Genomic DNA, 12,204 nt, shown 5'->3' with positions numbered 1-12,204 from the left:
GCAAACAAACATCTTAGTGCCTAGAAAAGGCATCTTACTAATTCTGTGGTTTGAAGCCTTCTGGGACAGGAGAAGATTCTGTAGTCAACACCATTGTACAGAGAAACATGCCATTTATCTCAGATAGATTTATAATATGTATTAGACTATAAATCACTCTAAAAATTCTGATTGTGTTTAATATAGTGATCATGAACTTGAGCGACCACAGAACACTTCTCAAATTTTCTCTGTGTCGAGGGACTAATTTCTGTGGAAATTAGAGTTTTAAGGTAAAAATTACAAAGACTATAATTTAAGTCATAGTCAGATGAGGGTCGGTTTAAACATTGATTCCTGGCAGAGCAAAGTAATTGTTTGAGACTTGACATGCCTTTTGTAGTTATTTCAATTTACTTTATTATTTTGGTTAATACATCAGGACCATGGTCAAGGCCATGGAAATCTCAAAATGTATTTATTGTCAAAGCAGACTTAACTGTTGGTGAGAGGAGAGTGGTAGAGGGCTGAGAATTGTCTAATCAAACACAAATGACATAGTCATTTCAGAAACATTCTGTTCTTCATGCAGTGGACAGCACCTGACCTCAGATAGGTTTGTGTGCTACTGAGAGGGGGTATTTCACTGGTTCCAGTGGGGAAGTCCCTCATTGGAGGTTAGTTAGCAGCATCTAGTTAGCAGCATCTAGTTAGCAGCATCTAGTTAGCAGCATCTAGTTAGCAGCATCTAGTTAGCATAGTCTTTCAGCTGGTAGTTTCTGGTTGGTTGAGTTTACCTTGAGTTGGGCTTCTTAAGGAACATGGAACTCTAGAACTGTGCTCTATAGTTTTATGTCAACATGACACAACCTAGAGTCACCTGAGAGGAGGGAGCCTCAATGTAAAAAAAAAAAAATGCCTCCAAGATCGGGTTGTAGGCAGCCTGTGGGACATTTTCTTAATGAGTGATTGAAGGGATAGGCCCCAGACTGTTGTGGTTCTTACCATCTCTGGGCTGATGGTCCTGGGTTCTATAAGAAAGCAGGTTGAACAAGCCACATAGAGCATGCCAGTAAGCAGCACCCCTCCAAGGCCTCTGCATCAGCTCCTGCCTCTAGGATCTTGCCCTGTTTGAGTTCCTGTCCTGGCTTCCTCTGATGATAAACAGTGATATGAAAGTGTAAGCCAAATAAACCCTTTCCTTCCCAAGCTGCTTTGGTCATGGTGTTTCATCAGAGCGATAATAACCCTAACTAAGACAAGGTGGGACCTGGATTGTGGGACATGACTGTGACAGATGTGACTGTGTTGTTTTTTGGAGGACTATGGCAGGACTTTGGAACTTTGGGCTAGAAGAGCCACCGAGTGTTGAGAGCTCAGAGAGGTTGTGTAGGAGCCTGGAAGATAAGAATGTTGAGATCACTGCAGATGACAGAGGCCTGCCTTGTGAAGGGTCAGAGGGAAGCCAAGACTCTACCAGGCTATTTGTGTGAAAAACCTGTGGTATCAGGTAGTTAAGAGTCACACAGGTGGAACTGGTTTTGAGGCATGAAGGTGTCATGAAGAGCAGCTGAGGCTTGTACATTGCATTGTAGGGCTGGAGTTCCCGAGGAAAGCCCAGGATAGACCATTGGTGACAGTGCAGCCCAGTTGCAGCAAGGGACCCTAGCATTTTGGAGATGCCAGTACCATGGGATGACCACCAAGAATAGCAGCAGTGGTGAACTGGAGGCAGCCGGAGCCCAGAATACAAGTTGTGTGTGCTGCAGAGGGGAGAGCTGGAGAAGTGACTCAAGCCCCTTGGAGGATCTTAGAAGATCGTAAGTGGATCCCAGGGCAGTGATGTGGAAGTGTGAGCAAAATAAGGCTTCCTTCCTAGGCTGCTGTGGTCATGGTGCATTGAGTTGTTTATAGTGTTGGAGTAAACTATTTTGTATTTTGAAAGAGCCCACAGTTGACTTTGAATTTTCATGACCATTATAGAGGGACTCAACTTTTTTTTTTTTTAAGATTTATTTATTCTATGTATATGAGTACACTGTAGCTGCCTTCAGATATATCAGAACCTCTTCCCATTACAGATGGATGGATCCTATTACAGATGGTTATGCGCCATCATGTGGTTGCTGGGAATTGAACTCAGGACCTCTGGAAGAGCAGTCTTAACTGTTGAGCCATCTCTCCAGCCCTGAGGGACTCAACTTTTAATGTGTTTGAATTAGAAAAAAAGACTTTGGGATTTTAAAAAGTTATTTACATTTTGAATGTGAGATCTCAGGGAGGAATGAGAAAGGAAAGGTTTTGTTTTAACAGTGATGTGTTTGTCAAGTTGACGATGGGTCAGTTGTGCTAAAGTTTTATGACTATGAAGATTCCTGTAAGTCATATTCTTAGTGATGAAAGGGAGAGGGACTAGCTCAGTGTGGATTGTACCAAATGGGGGCTGGTAGTTCTGTGTCCTATTAGAAAGCATACTGAGTAAGCCATGGGGAGCAAGCCAGTAAGAAGCAGCCTTCCCTGGCCTCTGGGTCTGCTCCTGCATCCAGGTTCCTGTCCTATTTGGTTCTTGTCTTGATTGTCTTCAGTGAAGCACAGTGATGTGGAAGTGTGAGCCAAATAAGGCTTCCTTCCTAGGCTGCTGAGGTCATGGTGTGTCAGTGTAAGACAAGAGCCACCTACGCCTAATAGCCTCCTAGTAGTTTTATTACAATACAATTGATCTGTAAAAGTGTGTTCTACAGTGGTTTGTGCTACTCAAGACTCTAGATGAGTGGTTCTCAATCTGTGGGGCAGGACTGTCTGGGTGAGGGTTGAAGGACTCTCCCATGGGACTCCCTCAAGACCACCAAAAAAAACACAGGCATTTACAGTATGATGCATAACAGAAGCAAAGTTACATTTGTGAAGCAGCAATGAAAATAATTTTATGGCTGGAGGTCACCACAACTTGAGGAACTGTTCTAAAGGGTCACAGCGTTAGGAAGACTGCAAACCACTACTCTAGATGAAGACTCCAAAATAAATTTGAATGTGTAAGCATTTTATTAGAGGAAGAAGTATCTGTGAAAAAATAGTAAACAGGTCTGAAATAGTCCAGAGACGAAAAAAGGGGGTTGGGAGTTAAAAGGATAAGGATAAGCTAATAAATACTTATGCCACAGTGAGTGAATAATGCAGAAACAAGAAAGATGACATTTGTGTAAAGTCTCTGGGAAGTACAGCAAGGCCTGAATCCCCACTCCCCAATCAGAGAAGTTTTATATCTATCCAGAACAAACTTATTTGCATAGATCCATGATCTTGTGTGAGAACAGCCCTTGAGAAGCTACAGTGCCAGCACAAATAGATCTCAGAGCCCAGTGTATATGGCCCTTAGTTTATTACCCTCCTTGTCTAAGATCAAACGGGGACTTTTCCTTGGTCAGCACGTAGGGTTCTAAGATTGTAATGTGCATAAACGTCTTTGAAAATCTTAAATACAAATCAATGGGGCCGAAGTTTCAATATTTCTAATAAGGTTTCTCAGATGAGATGAGGGTCTTGGTTTTTAGGCTTTACTTTGTATAAAAGGGGCATCGAGGGACTGGAGAGATGGCTCAGCAGTTAAGAACATTTGCTGTTCTATCAGAGGACCTAGGTTCAGTTTCCCTCACCCCTATGGTAGCTTACAGCCAGCTGTAACTCCAGTTCCACAGCAACTCTTTGTGCTCCTATAGGCATGTGGTACACATGTATTAATGCACATTTATACATATACACATGTATAAAAAACAATATTTTTTAAAAGGACATAGAGTTGGAAGAGCTCTACAGAAACTCTCTAAATAGGTTCATGGAGCACTCTTTATGGCTTTAATGCCTTATCCATGTTGTTCTACCCAGCTGTGTTGCAGTGGCATTAGCAGAATTTCAGCCTCTCTATTTCATGTCAATGATTTTCAGTCCCTTGCCTTTAATAACCACAACTGTGAACTCCCTTTTCCAATACTTACATGTTCCTTGCTGAGGTCAACAAAGCTGAAAGGAGTCGGATATCTAAGGTGTTGCTGTGTTCCGGTATTTCCTCACTATGCTCCTTCCCTCGTTTTTGGATACTGTGCCATTGTGTATGAGAAGTAGTGATCTGCTCTTTGATTTTGATTTTTCAGAGGGTTACAGTTAAGAGATTGCCTTGAGTCTTAGAAGAGAGTTTGAACTTTAAACAGTGTTGAGACTGTAATAGACTATGAGGACTTTTGAGATTAGATTGTATCCATTTTTGCATTATGAAATGGCTACAAGCCCATGGGGACTAAGGAGTAGGATGTAGTGGTCTGAATAAAAATGGCCCCATATAGGCTTCATATACTTGAGTGTTTAGTTATCAGAGAGTGGCACTACTTGACAAGGATTAGGAGTTGTGGTCTTGTTGGAGGAAATGTCACTGGGGTAGACTTTGAGGGTTTAAAAACTGAAGCCAGGCCCAGTGGCTCTCTCTTCCTGAGTCCTACTGATCTGGATATAGAACTCTTAGCTATTCTGCACCATGATGATAATAGGTTCAACCTCTGAAACGTTTCTGGTGTAGCTGTTGTTTTCTTGTTTTGTTTTGTTGTGTTTAACACAGTATATGATGTTTGTTTCTCAGTCTTAAGACTTAAGCTACTCCTAACAATGTCCTTTGTCCTGCTGTTCAGGTGCAGTCAGTCATTGTCTTTGGTGGAGTTGGCTGTGTGCATCTTAGGACATCTGTGCTACTACTTAAACCACATGGCTGTCAATTTATGTTTAAACAGGCCACCTGTCCTTGACTCTAGCCATATCTATTTCCTTCAAGTGCCTATTATGTAAAATAACAGCATTTATGTTTTTCTGAAGTTAGAGTTCTTGAAATAACCTAAATGAAACTGTAGTAGCTGAAACTTTGGGAGATGGAATTAGAGGGGTGGCATAAAGATCCCTGGGAGTTAGGGGTTCAAGCATGAATGTGAAAGCTTGGGATAGTAAAGGGCTTCAAGGAAAGAAAAACGAGATCAGAATGATTACATTGTGTGAGTCCAGATGGTATCACACACTAGGAAGGTGGATAATAAGTCAACATGAGCCATGCTAGTGAATAAGAGTCATTAGGACTTGTCACCTTGTTATACGGAGGTGAGGAAAAAGGAGGAACATGGTATTCCTCAAGTTTCAAGCTTAAGGCAATGTTTAAGATTTTCAGAGTGGCCAAGTATTGAGTTAGAAAGGTTAAGAGAAGTACTAAGATTGGAAAAAGCTATTAAGGTTGACTTTATATACATTAAGGGAAGACCCTACAATCATTTGAACAAACAGGTGTAGAAATCAGTAGACCCAGGCCTAAAATCCGGCCTGTGTCTAGGACTGTCTTCAGAACCTTGAAAGCCTCTGCGTAGGCCTTTGCTTGAAGTATGTTTTTTCAACTAATTACTTACAGAATTTTTTTCTAGTACACTTTGCAAAATGTAGGTTGTCTACTACATTTATTACTCTTTAGTATTTATTTAGTTCCTTTTCCCAAAGTATTAAGTCCTTCAGTCTTGTGCCTTATTTAGGATTTTCTGTATTGGTCACATTGTTAAACAGGTCTGAAAAAAAGAGGAAGGTTTTATTTGAATGTTTTGTATTCTGCTGTTCCCCTCTGCACAAAGGGTCATTTCTGTTTACAATCTGAGTTCAAGAAAAGACTTAAAGATTGCAACTATCAGGAAGCGGGAGTTGATAGGAAGTATGGTACTGAGTTGCTGCTGAGATTACTATGACATGCTATATTTTATCTAGAAGGTCAAGACTGGTTTTTTGTGTATGTGTGGCACTGAGGACTTGACTCAAGTGTCCTTCGAATGCAAGGCAAGTGCTCTACCATTGAGCGAACACCCCAGTCCTCTTGTGTGTTGGTTTTCCAGCACTTGAGGAGCCATTTCAGTGAAGTAGAGTCTTTGGATAGACAGGACTTTAGTCAAGCCCATCACTATTGGAACAAGATTATTCTTGATAGGATAAAATTTTTGAGCGAGGGTGGGTGCCTTTGTTGGGCTATGCCAGGGTGTATCCTTGAGAAATTATGTTATATAATAGATCTAGTGTAAGAGGTTTATTGGGAGTGGGGAGAGAAAGAGAGGCTGACTGGGAGGGAGACATAGAGAGGAAAAGGGGGAGAGACACACAGGAGAGAATGCAGGAGAGAGAAACATAGGAGACAACAGAGAATGGGGGAAGGGAGGGACAGAGAGAAAGATCTGTAGTAGCTGGGGACCCTTTTATCCTCAGCTAGGTCCCTGAGAGGAGGTCAGGGGCCTTGCCTGTACACTAACAATTCTATTTTTTTTCTGGTCCATTTTTACAGTTGACTCAGTTTTGTTACCTTGCTGAGCCTGGAACTCACTGTATAGAATAGGCTGCCTGACACTCAGAGATCCTTCTGTCTCTGCCTCGTGAGTGCTGGGATAAAAGCCTTGTGTTGCTCCTATCATTTACATTTCAGCTTCATTATTATTATTATCATTATCATTATCATTATCATTATTATTATTATTATTATTATTAATTGGATGGTTTATTTATTTACATTTCAAATATTATACCATTTCCTGGTTTCACCTCTGAAAACCACCTATCCCATCCCCCTCTCCCTGCTTCTTTGAGGGTGCTCACTTACACACCTACACACTCTCCCCTCACCTCCTTAGCGTTCCTCTACACTGGGGCATTGAGCTGTCTCGGGACCAAGGGCCTTCTCTCCCACTGATGCCAGATAAGGCCATCCTCTGCTTCATATGCAGCTGGAGCATGGGTCCCTCCATGTTGGTGGTTTAGTTCCTGGGAGCTCTAGGGGGTCTGACTGGTTGATATTGTTGTTCTTCCCATGGGGTTGCAAACCCCTTCAGCTCCTTTGGTCCTAACTCGGCCATTGGGGTCCCCATGCTCAGTTCAATGATTGGCTGTGAGCATCCACATCTGTATTGGTCAGGCTCTGGCAGAGCCTCTCAGGAAGCTATATCAGGCTCCTGTCAACAAGCACTTCTTGGCATCAGCAATAGTGTCTGGGTTTGGTGTTTGCATATGTAATAGATCCCCAGGTGGGGCAGTCTCTGGATGGCCTTTCCTTCAGTCTCTGCTTTACTCTTTGTCTCCATATTTCCTTTAGACAGGAGCAATTCTGGGTTAAAATTTTGGAGATGGGTGGGTGGCCCCATCCTTCAACCAGTGGCTGTGCCTAACCTCTAGATATGGTCTCTGTAGGTTCTCCCTCCCCTTTCTTGGGTATTTCAGCTAACGTCATCCCCATTGGGGCCTGGGAGCCTCTTGATTTCCTGGCATCTAGGACTTTCTGGTGGCTATCCCCAGTTCCCTATCCCCAATTGCTACACACCTCCATATAATTTCATGACCCTCTGTACCTCCCCCCGACTCCTCTCATACCTGATCTTGCCCCCTTTTCCCCTCCCCCTTCTCTCTTCTTCCCAAGTCCTTCCCACCCTCTACCTCCCCTGATTATTTTGTTCCCATTTCTAAGTAGGATTGAAGCATCCACACTTTGGTCTTCCTTCTTCTTGAGCTTCATATGGTCTGTGAGTGGTATCATGGGTATTCCAAGCTTTTTGCCTAATATTCACTTATCAGTGCATGCATACCATGTGTGTTCTTTTGTGATTGGGTTACCTCACTCAGGATGGTATTTTCTAGTTCTATCCATTTCCCTGTGAATTTCATGAAATCATTGTTTTTAATTGCTGAGTAATATTCCATTGTGTAAATGTGCCACATTTTCTGTGTCCATTCCTCTGTTGAGGGACATCTTCGTGGTTTCCAAGCTACTGGCTATTATAAATAAGGCTGCTATAAACATAGTGGAGCATGTGTCCTTGCTATATGTTGGAACATCTTTTGGGTATATGCTCGGGAGTGGTATAGCTTGGTCCTCAGGTAGTACCTTGTTCAATTTTATGAGGAGCTGCCACGCTGATGTCCAGGGTGGTTTTACCAGTTTGCAATCCCACCAGCAATGGAGGAGTGTTCCTCTTTCTCCACATCTTCACCAGCATCTGCTGTCACCTGAGCTTTTGATCTTAGCCATTCTGACTGGTGTGAGGTGGAATCTCAAGATTTTTTGATTTGCATTTCCCTGATGACTAAGGAACCATACAAAGAATCAACAAAACTAGGAGCTGGTTCTTTGAGAAAATCAACACGATAGATAAACTCTTAGCCAGACTAACCAGAGGGCACAGAGACAGTATCCAAATTAATAAAATCAGAACTGAAAAGGGAGACATAACAACAGAAACCAAGGGAGTTTGAAAAATCATCAGATCCTACTACAAAAGCCTATACTCAACAAAACTGGAAAATATGGATGAAATGGACAATTTTCTAGACAGATACCAGGTACCAAAGTTAAATCAGGATCAGATAAACCATCTAAACAGTCCCATAACCCCTAAAGAAATAGAAACAGTCATTAAAAGTCTCTCAACCAAACTAAGCCCAAGGCCAGATGGTTTTAGTGCAGAATTCTATCAGACCTTCAAAGAAGACCTAATACCAATACTCTTCAAAATATTCCACAAAATAGAAACAAAAGGAACACTACCCAATTCGTTCTATGAAGCCACAGCTTATACTTAAGCCACACAAAGACCCAACAAAGAAAGAGAACTTCAGACCAATCTCCCTTATGAATACAGGTACAAAAATACTCAATAAAGTTCTTGCAAACTGAATCCAAGAACACATCAAAATGATCATTCACCATGATCAAGTAGGCTTCATCTCAGGGATGCAGGGATGATTCAATATATGGAAATCCATTAACATAATCCACTATATAGACAAACTCAAAGGAAAAAAACCACATCGTCATCCCATTAGATGCTGAAAAAGCATTTGATAAAATTCTACACCCATTCATGGTAAAAGTCTTGGAAAGATCAGGAATTTAAGGCACATACCTAAACACAGTAAAAAGCAATATACAGCCAACCAGTAGCCAACATCAAACTAAATGGAGAGAAACTTGAAGCAATCCCACCAAAATCAGGGACCACACAAGGCTGCCCACTCTCTATCTACTCAATATAGTACTCAAAGTTCTAGCCAGAGCAATTAGACAACTAAAGGAGGTCAAAGGGATACAAATTGGAGAGGAAGAAGTCAAAATATCACTATTTCCAGATGATATGATAGTATACTTAAATGACCCCAAAAATTCCACCAGAGAACTCATACAGCTGATAAACAACTTCAGCAAAGTGGGTGGATATAAAGTTAAACAAATCAGTAGCCTTCCTCTACTCAAAGGATAAAAGGCTGAGAAAGAAATTAGGGAAAGAACACCCTTCACAATAGTCAGAAATATAAAACATCTTGGTGTGACTCTAACCAAGGAAGTGAAAGATCTATATGACAAGAACTTCAAGTGTCTGAAGAAAGAAATCGAAGATCTCAGAAGATGCAAATATCTCCTATGCTCATGGATTGGCAGGATTAATATAGTAAAAATGGCCATCTTGCCAAAAGCAATCTATGGACTCAATTCAATACCCATCAAAATTCCAGCTCAATTCTTCATAGAGTTAGAAAGATCAATTTGCAAACTAATTTGGAATAACCAAAAACCAAAGATATCGAAAACTATTCTCAACAATAAAAGAACACACGGGAAGAATTACCATCCCTGACCTCAAGCTGTACTATAGAGAAATAATGATTAAAAAACTGCATGGTATTGGTACAGAGACAGGCAGGAAGATCAATGGAATAGAATTGAAGACCCAGAAATGAACCCACACACCTATGGTCACTTGATCTTTTTCAAAGAAGCTAAAAACCAGTTGAAAAAAGCATTTTCAGCAAATGGTGCTGGTTCAACTGGAGGTGGGCATGTAGAAGAATGCAAACAGATCCATTCTTATTTCCTTGTAGAAAGCTCAAGTCCAAGTGGATCAAGGACCTCCACATAAAACCAAATACACTGAATCTAATAGAAGAGAAAGTGGGGAAGAGCCTTGAACACATGGACACAGGGAAAATTCCATGAACAGATCACCAATGGCTCATGCTCTAAAATTAGTAGCTCAATCTCTTAAAGGAAGTGCTTGACATTTGGTTTTGCATGCCAGTGTGGGGTGCCATAAGAGTTTTGTAAGTAGGGGTTCAATTAATAGCTCCAGGCACAGTTCCTGGACTGTTTAAAGGGTATCAGGTGGCAGGAGACAAACACATTTTTGTGAACAAAAGAATTGTCTGTTCTGAATGCTACTGAAGGACAGAATTCATAACCAATGCTGTAGAAAGCAGCATTAAATTTAGAATGACACCATCTAATTCAGAAATTTTTTGCACAACGGATCAATGAACTAGGTCTGAACTAGGTCTACACTAATTGTAATAATTAGTGTGAGAAAACTATGCTCAAACACAATGTTGTATCACTGGACAACATTGAAAAAATAACTCTTCTCACACTTTCAACCTTCTCCAGCTCTCGATCTTTGTAAATGAAACTCTACAGCCAAACCTATGGAGATGCCTTTAAAAATATTTAAAAACCAAACCAAACAAAATGCACAAATGAAAACTGCCCTGAGAATGAGTATGAGAGTTCCGATTTGGTATGCCCCAATCCAAACTCTCCCAGGCCTTCTGAGGATGTAGAAGCCTGAGTGGGGCCTGTTGTAAGGCCCTAGCCCCATGACTTTGCAAGAACCCAGAGGAAGCCCAGCAGCATCTTGGGGAAGCACGCTTTCCCTGCGTCACTGCCAACACCTTTAGAAAGCCCTATAGCATTCCGGCGCTGGCCACACGCTGGCTGGTTGACCCGGAAGCAGTTTGCAGAGTGGGTGGTGTTTGGTTATCAGTTCCGGTGCATCGCTGTTGCGTTCATTTGCTGCTTGCCAGTCGTCTCCTTCGGACTTCGGCGTTTGGAGGTGCTGTTGCTGGTCCAGAGCATCATGGCTGAAGTGGAATCAGGGAGCAGCCAGAAGCAGGTAAGGTCCCAGCAGGGGTCATCCTTTTTCCGCCTCTCTATTCAATTCTTTTTGTCGTGGATTTTGAAACAATTCGTTTATATGTTCGTGGTTATCCTGAGGTCACTGTTTCAGGCTGGCTTTGGACTCAGATCTGCCTGTTGCCTCTAGTATGGTGGTATTAAAGGCATGGGCTTCAAAATCTAGCCTCCATTATATATATATTAGTTATAAACTAAAATAAATTCCTAAGTGGTTTGAGATGGTTAACAAAAAGAAAAGCAATTATTCCCAAATTAAAAATAACAACAAAAGACTAAAACAAAGATCCACTAAGAACTTTTCAGAATATGATGATAGGGGCTGACCTGTATGTAAGATGTGTTCGGGCACACGCATCGTGGATGCAGTGCGTATTTTTGCTCACACAAATGTGTGTGTTTGTGGATGCTGTGCATATTTTCGCCCACACAAGTGTGTGGGCGTCTGTGTGTGTTTGTTCGCTTCACGTGGGTACGGCCTCTTTCGCTTCAATCAGGCCGGCTCAGGGCGTTTTCTCAAGCGCAAGGCTGCCACTCAGCTGTCTTTTCACACGAGTAAGCTAGGCTCGGCCGTAACATCACAGGAGCAAGCGGTTTCGGCCGCAGAGCTAGCTTTGCCGCATCCCGCGTTTTGGCCGCAGAGCTAGCTTTGCCGCATCGTCACCTCTCAGCTAGGCTGAATTGTCACAAGAACAAGCCTGACTGGGCCGCAGCGTCACACGAGCAGGCACAGTTTTGCCGCAGAGCTAGCTTTGCCGCATTGTCACTTGAGCAGATCCAGCCCACTCGGCTTGGCTCGGCTGCTGCGTCACACGAGCAGGCTCGGTTTGGCTCGGCTTGGCTCCGCTGTGTTATCACATGCGCAAGCTTGGCTCGGCTGCTGAGTCACACGAGCAGTTTCGGCTAGGCTCGGCTGTGTTAATCACGTGTGCAAGACTGGCTCGGCTGCTGCGTCACAAGATCTGGATCGGATAGGGCTCGTTGCCTTATCACATGAGCAAGCCCAGCCTGGCTGCTGCATCACACGAGCAGCCTCGGCTTGGCTCGGCTGAGTTGTCACGTGAGCAAGCCTTGTTCGGCTGCTGCGTCACACGATCTGGCTCAGATCGGATAAGATCGGATGGGTTGCATTATCCCATGTGCAAGCCCAGCCTGGCTGCTGCATCACACGAGCAGCCTCGGCTTGGCTCGGCTGAGTTGTCACGTGAGCAAGCCTTGTT

At 42.7% G+C, this 12,204-nt stretch overlaps 1 protein-coding gene across 2 annotated transcripts in view; it reads left to right on the top strand.

The window, feature by feature from the left end:
• The first annotated feature begins 1,785 nt into the window (after positions 1-1,785).
• Impact (impact RWD domain protein) overlaps positions 1,786-12,204 on the top strand; it is a 31,257-nt gene continuing 20,838 nt past the window's right edge. The window contains exon 1 of one of the 2 annotated variants that reach the window (XM_028759490.1): positions 1,786-1,799. Coding sequence is in view for 1 of the 2 variants with exons in the window: in XM_028759489.1 (XP_028615322.1) it covers positions 10,929-10,964 (36 nt within the window). In the remaining variant the exon portion in view is untranslated. Of the gene's footprint in view, positions 1,800-9,942; positions 10,965-12,204 lie in introns of those variants that run through there. The other variant, XM_028759489.1, reaches the window with a different exon arrangement.

Source organism: Grammomys surdaster, unplaced genomic scaffold (genome assembly GCF_004785775.1).
Source record: "Grammomys surdaster isolate TR1022 unplaced genomic scaffold, NIH_TR_1.0 126298, whole genome shotgun sequence".
Classification (NCBI taxonomy): Eukaryota; Metazoa; Chordata; class Mammalia; order Rodentia; family Muridae; genus Grammomys; species Grammomys surdaster.
This window is presented reverse-complemented; position numbering and strand designations above follow the sequence as displayed.